We start from the raw sequence: 15,875 nt of genomic DNA on the forward strand, positions 1-15,875 counted from the left end.
CCTCTTGGAGTAAGTTGAATTGTTTCTTACACAGGTAGAGTCATGATCACAGACTATTTCATAGCTTTATATTTATATCTTTGGCTTCAACACTCACCCAAATGTGTAGCATAGTAATGCAGTAATTATCTCTTTTTTATTAGGCAGCCCAAGCCATCGCTGGTGTGTTCATTGTTTCACTCGGTCTGATTTTTACTCAGACAGAAGACTTCATCAGGTTCTACACTTTACCCAGTGTTCTGGTAAATATAATTGCAAAACTACGGTAACTTACTTACGGGAATTAATTACATTTAATGTAATTCATTCCCATAAGTAAGTTACCACTCTAGATAACTGTGAAAATACAATTAGAAACCAATTTACATTTCCGTTGCTTTTCACTTGTTGTTCAATAGAGAACTTGTATTTCCTTCTGATTCTTTGACATTTCAATTTCCTTGCATGGGGTCTTTTATCATGGGTTATCTTTTCTTTTGATATTCTACAATATTCACTATTATATTTATATGTATAATAGTTTATATGTTTTATCAACATCTTAGTTTGTGGTCTGTGGTATGCTGTCCTATGCTGCTGGACAATCTCCAAACATGCATGTGGTAAGTACAAAATTAGGTTTTTGTTCATAAGTGAAAAGTTAGCTATATCTACAATAGGTGCATTAACCCCTTGATTTAAAACATAATGGCATGTGCTGACTGGATAGTATTATTCTATATATGGTAGTATATTGTTTGTAATGTTTATATGATGTGATATGTGATATGATTATATGATATATGTAGATGTTATATTGTATCTCCTAAATACTTAAAGTACTTCAAAAACATGGGCTTATAGTGTATGCAGAAAAAAATGAAGGGATTTACAGAATAACTAAAACATAGTGACATAGTATATAACACAGTATTCAAAGTTAACATCTTATTTAACATCAGCAGTAGAAGTGGATAAATGAAGTTTTAATTATGTTTGCCATCCAATTACACTTTGAATTGCTGTTTTTAAGCTCTTTTTCTTCATAAACTTGGAGCAATAATAGAATGATTGTATTTTTGTACTAAAAAAGAAGCACAAAATCATGGCAGCTTCTCTGATTCTGCTTATGTTTGTATTCCTAATAATTTTCAGTAACGCCTGCATTATTCATGCAATTTTCACTCTCCAGACAAAGCTGTCATTCTCTCTGAACATCGTCAGCTTCTTCTGGTCAGTTGCGGCAGTTTGTCTCTGCATGATCAGGTTTCATGTTCCACTCGAAGAGCACAATGTCAAGGTGAAGGAAAACAGCATTTGCCCTTAAGTAATTTCTGTGGCTTTCTGAAATACAAAGCAAATGTGTATTCACTTCCACCACTGTCTCAACTTTCATAGGTCCATCAAGGAATCAAAGGACTGATTATGATTCTGCTGGTTGTTGAAAAGTTAATAGCCATTTCCTTGATCTACTGGTTAAGTAAAGCTGTATGCAGACAACATTTCAACACTTTGGTACGTCATTTTATTTATACACACACACACACACACACACACACACACACACACACACACATACACTGCATATACTTTAAAAGGAATGCAATCTACATGCTTCCACTGGCTCAGATTATGGAAAACAACAAAATAAGTTACCATAGTTATGCGGACGACACACAAATTTACATAACCTTATCGCCAGGGGACTTTAGTCCAATACAAAAACTGAGTAAGTGCATCGAACAAATTAATGACTGGATGTGCCAGAACTTTCTTAAATTAAATAAAGAAAAAACTGAGGTGGTTGTTTTTGGAGCAAAAGAGGAATGATTAAAAATGAACGCTCAGCTTCAAACGACAATATGAGACAAAGCCAGAAATCTTGGTGTAGTCATGGACTCAGACCTGAATTTCAACAGCCACATTAAGACAATTATAAAGTCAGTCTATTACCGTCATCATTACAGTCATTCTTTTTTCCGCAGCCCATCATCCTGCTGAAACAGGGAGACTGAAGGCTTGATGGAGCTCAACATACGACCAACCACCTTTTTACAGTACATGGTACTTCCTTATTGTATCAAAAGTGCATAACAGCTTATCAGTGTCATACAGGCTACTCCTCAATATACAACATGCAAACCATGTGAAAATTACTATTGTTTCATTTCAGAAGTATTTGAAAAAAACATGTGAATAAGTCACTTCTTGAATATAGATGACCTTTATTTTATTTGTGTACATCTATCTGTTTTATATTGCATTGTTTCATAATTTCATAACATAAGCCATCACTAAAATTCTGCACTCCAGAATTAATTTTGATTCCTAAATCCTGGAGAATGTTGTATTGTCTCAACTCCTAGAAGATTAGATCACATTTTAAAATGTATTGTACTGTAATCATTGTGTGCTTTTATTCTGTTCTCTGTGAATCACTTTGTAACCTTGTTTCAGGCAAATAAAGGGGATCATTATTTTGTTTGTGTATGGTTCATTTGTCTTCTTGTGGGCCTAAAACACATTCCTCTAGAGTGGACAAAATCAGCTAAAAAAATAATTAACTGGTTTTAAGATCAGAAACATATGCAAATGACAAAATCTACATTTGGTAACAGTAAGAATAAGTATCTAACACATTTTGTGACACATTTGCTACAAACTACAAATTACGTGTTATGTGTTCATGATACAATAATCAAGTAGAAGTAAATAATTGCTATGCAAACTTGGTGTTAGGCAGGTAGGCCACTGTAGTAAAAACATGTTTTTTTGCAACCCTGTTGCTCATAATTCTTGTTGTGTATTATTTCCTGTAGGCCTATAGCTACAGTAGGTAGTACATGTGCTCAATGTATTACTAAACGTTGGGATATTATGTGTAAAATAACTTGTCAAATCTCCCTGCACGTTTCCTTAACAAACAGAAAACCAGTATATCTTTAGAAAATTGGTCTCCATGTCGGTTTATGCTGCTCGATAGGGCCCCCGCTGGGAGCTGAGGATGTTTTTGGTTTCAGTAAACTTGTAAAGCCACGAGCGGCCACATGGGGGAGATAAACACACACAAAATTAAGTGAAGTAAGTGAAGAATGTATTATTGGAAACACATTAATTTGACATTCAAATAACTATACTGTTGTACTTCAAGTTCCCAAAACCTGTAGGCTTACATATTTTGTTTAAAATATCAATCCAGGATCCGAGCTCAAAGTTTAATATGGTTAAATGATTTGTTAGATTAAGTAGTCCACTTATTTTTTTAACCTCCATTTGTCATGCTTAAAAGTCTTTGCGTGGAGGTCACGCTAAAAACAATCATAGCAGCACATGATAGCATGAAGGCATGTGAACTCTTCCGCTTTGGGACACTCCCTACGAACACACACCAATCAAAATTGTGAGCAATTTCTTTAAAACGGTCTTTCCCTCTTTTTACCCTGTAACTCATTCTGCTCAGCTGTCACATATTTGTCAATACAATGTAACCGTTATTTATATATATGTAAACGACTTTCCTATTAACAGTTTGTGTTGGTTGCTGGCCGTGCTGGATCACTTTCTCATGCGACTGTGAGGAGCTGCTGCTGCTCTCCTGGCTGGTTCCGTCCTCCTGCTATGGCGTCCGTATACAGCGGATCCCACACCTTGAGCAAGGATGATGTGAATTACAGAATGCATTTCCGAATGATAAACGAGCAGCAGGTTGAAGATATCACGATAGAGTTTTTCTACAGGCCGCACACGATAACGCTGCTGACATGCACGGTGCTCAGTCTGATGTATTTCGCGTTCGCAAGGTAAGTCGTTCACAGCTTATAGCGTTAGCTCGCTGGGTTAGCTCAGTTAGCTAACGCTCGGCTAACAGCAGCAGTGATGCTCTGACAGTGCCAGGTAACGTTACACAGGGAGGTTAGCTAGCCTTTAGCTACTCTTCGATGGATTTTCTCACTAAAATAAACTTTGAATCCGCATGAAGGCACTAGAATAACTAGTCTCAGTGATGGCTGCCTACATTGATTTTGCTGTCATTAATCGTCAACCTGAGCTCATAAAAATAAGTTTTGTGTTGTATAACATTAGCTACAACAATGTAACTAGCGAGGATACGAGTCGTAACGTTACATTAACAGTGATTGTCTGCCTTACAAACCACTTTTGCCCCTACAAATATAATATAATGCAAACCCTCATGTCTTGTGTTTGTAACTTGAAGATGTGTGAGGCACATTCACATCACTAACAGCCGTGGAGGGGATATAGGGGATATACAAAGCGTAGGCTACTTGTAAAATAGGCTGTTTAACATATAGCTACCACAGTAACGTTATCACTTTTGATATTAACTGTTTGTTTGGGAAATTTCTTTTCGCCCTGCCTGCAGGGATGATGGAAATCCCGACAGTAATCTCTGGGTGGGGCTCATCCTGGTCATCTCCTTCTTCCTTGTTATCAGTGTTTTGGCATTTCCTAACGGTGAGCAAAAAAGGACCCAGAAGTTATTATTTTCGTTTAGTCAAGTGTGTCTGCATAGCCATAAATTACAGTCACCCTTATGGTGCTTCACAAACATTATTATTTCCTGTGCTAAGATAGTTGTATATGACATCCATAGTTAGGACAAGGAACAACCATACTGTGTAAACAAAACAATGAAGCAAAAGTGTCCAAGGTTATGGGCGGTATATGTGAAACAACAATACAAAGAAAAACTGATTTTATTGTTTTTGCATAATGATATATATATATATATATATATATATATATATATATATAACATAATGCAATACAATACAGTCAGCTATAATTAGTTCTGGGGCGACCTCTAGCTCACCCAGTAAGAGCGTTCGCCCCATGTTGGCTGAGTCCTGCAGCGGCCCGGGTTCGAATCCGACCTGCTTTCCTTTGCTGGTGTCATCCCCCATCTCTCTCCCCCTTTCATGTCTATCTACTTTCAAAATAAATCTCTCCTAATATGTTCAATAAAGGGCCCCCAGATCTTAAGAAACTAGGGGTTGGCATTGGACAGAGTATACCAAATGTATTCAAGGTATAGGCAAGAAACCATGTAATTTAGCTATTTTTAAAGCAAGGAGGAGAAACTGATTTCCACACTCAAATGATAACCCTTTTGGCTATGACCATACCAAACATGAGGGCTTGTTGTAATACTATTACCCACAAATTATGTGATGAGATTAGCCTCTTTAATGTGGAGAGAAGGGGTTGTAGATCATATCTGTGACATGGTATCTTTATGTGCCTCACTTTAGGTCCATTCACCAGACCACATCCAGCAATATGGCGAATAGTTTTTGGTGAGTTTTGCTAAAAGTCTCAGATGATGAAAACTATTTTGGACCTGAGATTTCCCTTCCTAATGTCATGTCTCTCTGCTATTAAGGTCTGAGTGTCCTCTACTTCCTGTTCCTGGTTTTAATCATCTTCCTCAACTGGCAGCAGGTGAAGCAGCTAATGTATTGGTTGGACTCAAACCTGCGTTATGCCAAGAGAGAGGCAGACATAATGGTGAGTGGTTTAGGCTTACACAGAAAATAATTTTCATATTGATTTACATGCACTAGTTGCGTTCACTACCAGGGGATTATCAATCATTGTAATAAGGCTCTTATCTATGGTGCTCTCTGCAGGACTATGCTGTGAACTGCCATGTCATCACCTGGGAGAGAATCGTGAGCCATTTAGACATTTTTGCGTTCAGTCATTTCTGGGGTTGGGGTATGAAAGCCCTGCTCATTCGGAGCTATGGCCTCTGCTGGACCATCAGTATTACCTGGGAGCTTACTGAGGTGAACACACACAAACACACACACACACACACACACACACACACACGCACACACACACACACACACACACAACATCCAGTAGCATGCTGTGGCCATCACTTTATCAGTGGCGGCCGGTCTATCACTTTTTCTTTACAATGGAGAGATGTTAAGCTGACTACTAAGCTGGTGATGTTTTATCCAGTAGAAATTAATGAGGTTTTGGCCATTTTCAATAATTTTCTATATCATATTAAATATTATTGTAGGCTGAAAAGTTTTTCAGACGTGATGTAGCTTCTGACTCTAATCTCCTGTTCAGCTATTCTTCATGCATCTGCTGCCTAACTTTGCTGAGTGCTGGTGGGACCAAGTGATTCTAGACATTCTGCTGTGTAATGGAGGAGGCATCTGGCTTGGCATGACTGTCTGCCGCTTTTTGGAGATGAGGACCTACCACTGGGCCAGTATTAAGTATGACCTTGCAGTCTGGAAATGAAAACTACAAGTAACAATATCCAGTTTTGTGTTCATCCTTAGTCTGTTGGATTTGTTAAGTTTGTTATAGGTTGTGATGAGGGACGTAGGATTTATATGGTAAGCCTGGTGCATGCATTTCACCATATCAGCCCTGATTGAGTAACAATACATCATATATATTAGCAGTAATATACAGTGCTGCTCATAAGTATTCATACCCATGCTAAAGTTGACTAAAAAGAGGAATAAAAAAAAAATCATCTTTTGGAAATTGATCTTAATGCCTTAATTAAAAAAATGAGGAAAAATCCGACCTTTTAAGGACACCAATTTTTTTTGTGAATGAATAATGTATTGTAAATAAATAAATGTTCTTCCTTAAAATACAGGGGCCATACTTATACATACCCCTATGTTAAATTCCCATAGAGGAAGGCAGATTTTTATTTTTAAAGGCCAGTTATTTCATGGATCCAGGATACTATGCATCCTAATAAAGTTCCCTTGGCCTTTGGAATTAAAATAGCCCCACATCATCACATACCGTTCACCATACCTAGAGATTGGCATGGTTTTATTTCAGTTAGCCTAATAGCTAACTGAGATAAGATCCATATCAATGCAAATCAAACCAGCTGTTAGGCTAACTGAAATAAAACCACGCCAATCTCTAGGTATGGTGAAGGGTATGTGATGATGTGGGGCTACTTTAATTCCAAAGGCCAAGGGAACTTTATCAGGATGCATAGTATCCTGGATGTCCCTGGGAAAAGTAACGTTGCGCCGAATTGAAAAAGGAACTACGTTTTGTTACCACATTTTCAGTAGTAGCGTGTTACACTACTTTTTACCCGAAGAAAGTAGTCGTTACTGTAACGCGTTACTTTGTAACTTTGTAATGTGTTATACCCAACACTGGTCAGAATGAGTAAGACATGTAAATTCAGATGATTAAGGGCTACCTAATACATCAAGCAAGGCATTTGAGGTACAATCTTTAAATGCATAAATTGTTGTTTTGAAATATGATCTCTCAAGTTCATCAAGGCAGAGTGGACGTGAATAATTAATGTGATGGCATTACTTTCATCCAGCTTTTTCTACTGTTCTAACATAATACTTATTTTAAATCTATCTGCAAGTTTTTGTAATCCTTCTCCTGTGCTTCCCATCCAGGGACATCCACACCACCACAGGGAAGATCAAACGAGCTGCGTTACAGTTCACCCCTGCCAGCTGGACCTACGTACGCTGGCTGGACCCAAAGTCTTCCCTGCAGCGAGTGATGGGCGTCTATCTGTTCATGATCATCTGGCAGGTGGGTCACTGAGAAATCCTTTCTCGCCATCTCACGGTGACTAAGTGCTGACTAGTCTGGGATCATCCGGTGTGCCTGCTAAATCCAGACTAATCTAATTGTCTCCTCTGTTGTTGAAATCTAAAACCCATCTCACATGGATCCATATAATGCATGAGTGTCTTGCTGTCTACACATTAACCGCTAATCCCATACGGATGAAAAACACGCTTCAATTACTTGGGAGCAATTTATGGTAATGAGAAAACCATGGTTGGAGAACTTGAGTAAGCTCCATTGCTTTCCACTGGAGATTCAACTGTGGTTGCCAAATGTCTAACCAGTAGCAACCATGGCGATGAAAGCTGCTGTTTTATCTCATTTTTATGTGGTGATGAAACAACATTGTCCTTCTCTCTCCCTTATACAGGCAGGTCCCAACTCTCATTAGGCCTAAAATAGGAATTACCCGTCTTTGATAATTAGTTGAAGAGATGGGTGACGTCTCCGCTCTACTCAGCATGGTAACAGTTTAGCTGCTTTTCACTGGGTTCGACCACGCAGACTCCAGGCCAAACGAGTGAATAACACGGCAGCAGGCCTCCCTCTCATTATCTCTCAGTGCGGATGAGAGGGACTTGGACAGAGTTTCCCACTGAATGAACTGCTGTTGTTGCCCATTTGTTAATCCAAGTGTGACTTGCATTGTAGGATAATCTTTGTTTGTTAGTGTCCTGGCTGAACTAGTTGACCTTTTCAGTGCACAAAGCACAAATTATGTCTCAATGCCAAAATACCTTACTCCTAGCACACATTTTGACTTGTCGAAAACAGGTGTAACTAATAACATTAATAATGGCTGCATTCCTTGTAGGTGGGCAAGTTTCAGGGATCTGTTTTTGTGCAAACAGTCTCACTGGCATGGCTTATTGGCACAATGGAACAGTTAATGGAACAGAGCTGTCATTATATGGTATTTGCTACACCTGTCATTGTCCTGCGATGACATCAAAACATCTGCAAGAGACTAATCGTCCCTAAAAACAAAAACTGGCTCATAGCTAAGCTAACATTCATCATGTGAGACAAAAGTCAGCTCAGGACAGAGAAAAGGAAATATAATAGTTTGTGAGATTAAAGATCACCCTGCTGTAAAATTGAAATAGAAAAGTGAAAGTGTACATTATCTTTATGCAATGCGGTTTAAACCATCAAAGAGCACATATAATCTGGGAAGAAAGTATACAGTGCATGTATTTCCAGTAGGATTAATTAATATCAAGATTTGTAATAAATTATAGTCACCACCAGTTCCTCACTTAAATATACCTATGACTTATATTATAAGAGAATATAATGAACAACAATGAGCCTATTGTGTGCGATAAGGGTATAGGGTGTTAAACATTTGACTGTGTATACAACACCCCGCTTTAATCTACAGGCACCATTTAACTGTTCCAACTTCAAATAGTTTTTAATCCTCATGTAAAATTTGTTTACACATTTGTGTAAGTGTCAATTTTCACAGAAGACATTTTGACATTTCACAGCAGGAAAAGCACAGGTTGAATAATTAAATTAATGATGAATGAATCCCATTTAGCTGCTCCAGTTCCAGGGTCCTGCTATTGTGCATGCTGACTCACTCTTAAACTGTCATGGCTTATGGACAATTGAACAAAACTAAGCTATCGTTAATGTTATTAGTAACACATGTAGTATAACTTATGTAGTATTATATAGTCCATAAGAATAGAGCAGTGACAGTTTTTATTGTGTTGGCTCTGTACTCCAGTACACTGGAGATTGATGCTGGCTTGCAGTCTTAAGGGTGTTGAATGGCATTAACAATGAAGTAGGAACTGTTGCCCTTTTTCATACATACAGTAATTTTACAACAGTTAAGCAGGACCAAGCCAAAGCAAACAGAAGGTTTTAGGGCCACACAATGCAATGTTCTTGACTGGCTAAGCTGCCACCTGACCATAATCCACTGTGTAACAGTGCTAACAAACCCACTGCACACAAACTCCCCCTGAAACAAACAACTTCACCATGGATATTCATTTTGACTATTAGTATTTGTAAGATTTGTAACCAAACATTAAATATGAATACTTTTATTTCTTCTTAAACACTTTTTTTTTTTTTTTTTTAATTTACAATATGGGGCTATGTATAAAAACTGCTAACGTTCATATACCCATAATTTTAGGCTTAATGTGATTGAATACAGAGGTCATAGGTAAAACAGAAATGTGTCTCTGTCTTACTTCTCTGTTATATACAGTAGTTATTATACACATGGACATCTTTATTCTCTTCTGCCTGTTTCCCTCTTTGTCCATAGCTTACAGAGTTAAACACATTCTTCCTCAAGCACATTTTCATCTTTCCTGCAAGCCATGCTCTTAGCTGGTGTCGGATCCTGTTCATTGGTATCATCACAGCTCCAACAGTGAGGTAAAAACACAAATTTTTAAAAACACAGGATATTGTACATTGTTGAATGCTTATATTTAGTTCTTTGTTTTGGCAGTTTGACAATCAGATTATTGGTAAGACAAGTAACAGAACTGCAGGTAAAATTTGCTAATGTTTGCATTTGTTTTTTGCTTTAGGCAGTATTATGCATATCTTACAGACACACAGTGCAAGAGAGTTGGGACCCAGTGCTGGGTGTTTGGGTAAGTGAAACCTCAATTTTAGCCCCGACTAAAGTTGATTCTTTTTGCTCTCATGTAAAAGCAACAAAAGGGCATATTTGTTTTGAGCTTTTTTCAGTTAAATTAAAAGTTTACTGCAGGTGGATCAGAAGCTTCAGTTGTTAGGGTTTGTTTTTTCTTCTCTCATTCACAGGGCAATAGCCTTTCTGGAGGCCTTGGCATGTATTAAGTTTGGACAGGACTTGTTCTCAAAAACCCAGATCCTCTATGTGATCCTCTGGCTGCTGTGTTTGGTAAGATCAGGATCACAGTAATGATGCATTTCTGTGTCAAAATGAATTACTGTGGCCTTCTGCAGTCAGTAGTAGGCTCGTCATGCTTTAAAATACATGGACTCTTGTGACTTAACTTTGCTCCCAACATACCATACATTTTCACATACGTCTTTCAACATGAAAAACAGTTAAACATTAAAACTGTCCTGTTCTGTAAGTTATTAAGTATGGATTTTCAATGAAACATTAAACCGTCTCTGTTATCTGTGACCTGTTTTTAGGCCTTCATTACATTCCTGTGCCTGTATGGAATGGTGTGGTATGCTGAAAATTATGGTCCAAAAGAAAAGGTACGTCTATTGCTTCAAATTGTATTAGTGTTTTTTGCCCTTGTAAAGACCGTCACAAAGTACATAACAAAAAGTAACTACTATTGGTCTCACTATAAACAATCTTTAATCTTGTCAGGGATGCATGGGAACTCCCCATGTTTAAGGAACTGGGTAGTTGGGTTACGGTTTACACACCTGCACAAGTGTTAAAGCAAAAGTCCTGTGGACATCCATCTCCTTATGTAAATATGGTGGCAATTTTACAAGGTGGTCACATGTCTAAAAGTCACTAGGTCGACCTAGTATTGCGCTCACAATGGACCATAAGTTTGGAAATCCATCTTTGATGCAGCCTGTGAAAAAACCGACCACTCACCACCATTGTTAGCTGTGGGACCACTCTCTGTCTCTGTCCAATATTGCACAATCATGGTGGCTTTCTATAAAGGTCCTGTCATGCCGGAATAAAGCTGCGTCAGTCATTTACATAACAGACACCTTTGTCTGAATGACAAGAAGCCATTTCTTCAACAGACGGGCGAAGCCAGCAATGTTGCATGTTCCTAATAAAGAATCAGCTATACTGACCCTCTGTCAGTATAAACCTTCAGACCTTATTCCTTTTAAAGATTGTTATCATTCAGTGTATTCTGAAAGCTGTACAGGCTCTGTTAGCTGCTATATGTATGTGCGTCATGTGTCTCTTCTCCTCTCACAGAGCTTCTCAGAATGTGAAGACAGTAATTACAGTGAATTTGATGACCAGGTGTCAGAAGTATTTAAAGGTAGAGTGACTTTACTGGAATTCTTCAACCACATAGAAATGACTCATAAAAGTAAAACATTAATCTTCAACTGTTATCTTGTAAAGGGCTGACCTCTAGTGTTTGGAATGGCATTTTACTCATACTGCAAAGTTCAGTTAAATCTTTTTATATACTCATTCCCAAGTGTTTGACCCTCATGTTTCAGAAGAGACAGAGCTGGACGATGACAGCCCGACAACCAGACGTAGAGGGAAGGGCTCTGGAAAGACCAAATCCATCAACGGCCTGGACAGCCAGTAGGAGTTGGAGCCGGAGGCTGGTGTGCGACTCCCAAACTCACTCCAAGCAGCCAGGTGGGAAGGATCATAGGTTGAAATGGGGTTAATGATACAACAACAACTTCATGGTGTAATTAAAGTCTAGAAAGCCCCCACCTACAGTAGAGGGAGTGGAGCCAGGATAGACTAAGTGGATGATCAGGCCCATGCAGTGTTATTAGGAGTGCACAGAGGCTTGGACTACAGAGATGCACACTTGACTGTGTGCTGTAGTCATAAAAAAACTCCTAAACCACTGATCACAGGTTTCTGTGTGTGTGTGAAGAGAGAGAGCGTAGTAGTTTGTGTGTGAGAGAGAAAGGTGGCATCAAAAACTGCCAATTATAGATGTGACTGCATGACCATTATAGCTGATAAACTATAATTTACAAACATTTATCCTACGATACAGTATATCATTGATGGGTCAATGTATATTTGACTGGTTTACACCAGCCTTAACTCCAGTATGTTGGTTCAACACATTTCAATGTTAAAAGCCATTATGTAGAATTTATCACATTAATTGGAGCCTCTATGTTTATAGCACAGAAAGGCTAAAGTGTTTTTTTTTAACAGCATCTGTCATCGATTGTCTTTTTACATCATAGATGTTCACACTTGTTTCGTGTTTCTAACTTGAATGTGGGCAGGATTTCAATGCAACGCCGGCTTTAGCTTGCTAGGATCATTGACTGAGGATTGTTTTTGGCCTGGAACAAAGCAAAGCACACAGTTTAAGCACTTTTCAGAATGTTTTCTTGCAAATACTGTACATTTTGTAATGCTTGAGTATTTTGTGAATCATTGTGAACTTGAATGATTTTACTCTCCCTGTCCATCTGTGGCTGCTATCTTTTTTTTTTTTTTTTTTTTTTACTGTACTGATAACGGAGGGCAATTATTCAAATTCCTGCATGTGTTGTCAGGTTCTACCTGTCTGTGTGCAGGTGTGGCTTTGTTTTACTGTCGACCTTGTTAAGGCATATACGTATTGCATTTGCATGGCTCAATCAAACCAAGTGTTTTAGTAAGAAAATGTTACAAGAGTAGTGAACAGACCTTTGTATAACATCACACACCAGGGGGCCAGTATTGTTATATATATATGTCATTCACTGTCATCGTAACATTTTAATTCACCCCTGTGCCTGTTTGCATGTTTTTTATTTTTATTCCCAACTTTTCTCAGTTTATAATGTAGCCTAAATTTTGGCTTTTTGTGTTTGATTCTTCTGTTCTCGAGTGCTTTCTTGAACGTTTATTTTTATTTGCTCTGTCAGCATCATCTCATTACAGATATATCCTTCATAATCCTCGAAAATTCAGACGTTGACCTCTGTGGAAGGGACCAGGCTCCCGTGCTACAGTAGACACTATAACTGGTACATTGTCTTTGGATTTAGATGTCATTTGCCAAAAACAATTCCAATGAAAATGGCTGTTCTTTTTCACTGTGAAATAATGAAGCATAATAAAGTATTTTACATTTCCTCTTAAACTCTGTGTAAGTAATTATTTAGGGTATTTGCCCTTTTTTGTTTATTTAAATGGAGTAGCATAGAAGTAGGAGGCCGTTTTTATACTTAGGAAATCATGAATGACCTTGCTCGACCCCTAAAGAGCACCCTGCTGCAGCAAAGGAGTGCCAGATTGGCTGACTCCAGCACTGCCCGTTTCAGATCAGATTTCACTCTGTCTGCAAACCATGACATTTAGAGACTGAAATAGCTGCCTCGTGCTGACCTATGACAACATGTTTTTGAAGGTACGGTTGGTGTTCCCTTTGAAAAGAACAGCAAAGAGTTTTGTTCTGAACGTGAACCGTAGTAATAGAAATTCTGAGTGTTCAAAGAAAAAAGCCTCCCCCACACACACACACGCACACACACACACACAGTGAGTCTTCAGGCACACTGTAACACCATGTAAGATCCTGGCTTTAAATCCAGCCTAATACCTTTATATTATAATACTTATAAAAAAAGGTTTTTCTACTATTTTTCTCTGGTTTCTGTGTTCAAAACATAACAGGGGTTTGTAAACACTTTTAATCTCTCCAATATGTGTGTAAACTGATTTCCAAAGGGAGGCAGCAGAGAGCCTCAGAGTTGTGCAAAATGTCACGTGACCTAGTGGGCCTAAAGCACAGGACATGAGTGTGTTGACAAAATTGTTGCAGTGCTCAGCCTTATCACTCTCTTCATCATTCTCTCCATTTAAATCACCAGTCTTTTTACTTTGGTTTCCTGAGCCTCCTATAGCATGCATCAGCTGACTGATCTGTCTTAGTAGGTTTAAAGGACATCAGGACATTTCAGTCATGGCCAGGAATCCTGGTTCCCAGAGTCGTGGCAGCCTGAGTCCTGAGGGGATTCTGAGAGAGATCCAGATCAACTTGCTGGAGTGTAAAGTCTGTTTCGAGAAGTTCAGCACTCAGCAGAGGGAGCACAGACCACAGAATCTTTCCTGTGGCCATGTACTCTGTCTGGAATGCATCAGGGCTCTGTCCCACCCTCTCCTGAGAAAGTTGGAGTGCCCATTCTGTCGACAGCTGTGCAGTGTTGACAGCACCTCCCACTGCCAGGCTCTTAGTGACCTGCAGGAGCTGCTATTGTCCTGGAGTCCCACATCCTCTGCTCCTCTTCACAGGCAAAAGGCAAGCCTTAGCCTGGCCCCAGGTCGGACATCCACAGCTCTGCACCTCTGCACAGCTTTTGGCGGGTGGGGGACTCTTATCAATCCCACTGGGATAGCTGTTTTGGGATCTTCAGGGACAATAGTTGTGGTGCATGATGGAGAAAAGAGGGTGGCAGTGTTCAATCAACAGGGCAGGAAGCTGCACAGTTTTGGGCAAAGAGGACAAGCCAGTTGGGAGGTCTGTTACCCAGTGGATGTGGCAGTGACTCGCTGTGGTCATGTTGTGGTGACTGATGCAGGAGATAAAGCTGTGAAGGTTTTCACCTCCAGGGGACACCACGTGTTGACAGTCAGAGATTCCCTCCAGATGCCCTGGGGTGTGGATACAGACAGCTGTGGGCACATCCTGGTCTCAGACGTCCAGGCTGGCACGCTGTCCCAAGTAAAAATGGACTACGCTCACGGTCGCGCTCTGGAGCATCAAACAGCCATTTCAGACCTGCAGCATCCAAAAGCAGTGGCCTGCTGTCGGGTGACTTGGAACACTGCAGTGATGGAGCATTTACCTGATGACATACATTCACCAGGGAGACACCAACACACAAGGCTGAGAGTGTTTACAGAAGACTTCCACCCCCTTTATCAGACTGACAGTTTCAGCCTGACCCTGCAGTCCACAGTGAGGCTGAACATGTCAGGCGTGGCCTTTGACAGAGATGGAGATGTGATTGTGATTGACTCCAATCAGGGGACGGTTTGGAGTTTGGGGAAGCTCCAGAATGGCCCAGCCCTGACCCCACTTGTGGGAGACCACCTCATCCGCCCAGTTGGACTGGTGTCACTGAACAACACGCTTATCATTCTGGACAGTGGAGACCATACAGTGAAGATGTATTCAGCTAAACATTGATGCTGGGCCCATGATATACATGTAGTTGATCTATGAACAGTATTAGAGCAGCCTATGTGAAATTAGGCTTATATCATGCAGGGATGACCTGATCTGGCAATACTAAATTGCTGAAATTAAATGAGTGCTATAGGCTACTGTATGCTTTGTTTTACACATTATAAAATTATTTATGCAACATTTTGCATTGATTAAAGGAATAAGAAAAGAAAAAATGCGTACTTGTTACATAAAACTTATGTTTGCTGTTTTCTTGTGAATAACTGGATACCTTTACTTTTTGGAGCCACAAAAGTCCTTCAAATGAAACCATCTAAGGTAAAAAAATAAATCAAAATAAAAGAACTCTTGGTTGAATTGTTCCACATGGCCATACACCTGGGATGAGGGCTTGAACAAATAGAAATGACTATGTCAAAA

General features: G+C 39.4%; 3 protein-coding genes across 4 annotated transcripts in view; all 3 read left to right on the forward strand.

Annotated features, from left to right (window-relative positions):
- LOC116062781 overlaps positions 1-2,460 on the forward strand; it is a 2,821-nt gene extending 361 nt beyond the window's left edge. For both annotated transcript variants that reach the window (XM_036006260.1, XM_036006261.1), the window contains exons 2-7: positions 1-9; positions 144-242; positions 546-602; positions 1,172-1,279; positions 1,378-1,494; positions 1,965-2,460. The exon at positions 1-9 is cut by the window's left edge. In XM_036006260.1, coding sequence (XP_035862153.1) covers positions 1-9; positions 144-242; positions 546-602; positions 1,172-1,279; positions 1,378-1,494; positions 1,965-1,994 — 420 coding nt within the window. In that variant the 3' untranslated portion in view covers positions 1,995-2,460. The remainder of the gene's footprint in view (positions 10-143; positions 243-545; positions 603-1,171; positions 1,280-1,377; positions 1,495-1,964) is intronic.
- A 948-nt stretch (positions 2,461-3,408) lies between these two features.
- On the forward strand, positions 3,409-13,406 carry ptdss1a (phosphatidylserine synthase 1a). Its single transcript, XM_031299050.2, has 13 exons — positions 3,409-3,779; positions 4,364-4,455; positions 5,253-5,297; positions 5,384-5,508; positions 5,631-5,789; positions 6,091-6,242; positions 7,425-7,566; positions 9,899-10,011; positions 10,170-10,235; positions 10,408-10,507; positions 10,771-10,839; positions 11,540-11,606; positions 11,794-13,406. Exons 1-13 carry the CDS (start codon positions 3,598-3,600, stop codon positions 11,886-11,888), a joined length of 1,407 nt encoding a protein of 468 aa, XP_031154910.1. The 5' UTR covers positions 3,409-3,597; the 3' UTR covers positions 11,889-13,406.
- A 636-nt stretch (positions 13,407-14,042) lies between these two features.
- LOC116049417 (E3 ubiquitin-protein ligase NHLRC1) lies at positions 14,043-15,564 on the forward strand. Its single transcript, XM_031299046.2, has one exon. It carries the CDS (start codon positions 14,229-14,231, stop codon positions 15,453-15,455), a length of 1,227 nt encoding a protein of 408 aa, XP_031154906.1. The 5' UTR covers positions 14,043-14,228; the 3' UTR covers positions 15,456-15,564.
- Positions 15,565-15,875: the final 311 nt, after the last annotated feature.

This window comes from Sander lucioperca, chromosome 10 (genome assembly GCF_008315115.2).
Source record: "Sander lucioperca isolate FBNREF2018 chromosome 10, SLUC_FBN_1.2, whole genome shotgun sequence".
NCBI lineage: Eukaryota > Metazoa > Chordata > Actinopteri > Perciformes > Percidae > Sander > Sander lucioperca.

Bases quoted from the DNA above. Each gene is read 5' to 3' on its own strand.
- ptdss1a (XM_031299050.2), top strand. From the start codon at position 3,598: ATGGCGTCCGTATACAGCGGATCCCACACCTTGAGCAAGGATGATGTG. The intron at 5,298-5,383 runs GTGAGTTTTGCT...TCTGCTATTAAG, and splicing joins AATATGGCGAATAGTTTTTG to GTCTGAGTGTCCTCTACTTC. The intron at 5,509-5,630 runs GTGAGTGGTTTA...TGCTCTCTGCAG, and splicing joins AGAGAGAGGCAGACATAATG to GACTATGCTGTGAACTGCCA.
- LOC116049417 (XM_031299046.2), top strand. From the start codon at position 14,229: ATGGCCAGGAATCCTGGTTCCCAGAGTCGTGGCAGCCTGAGTCCTGAG.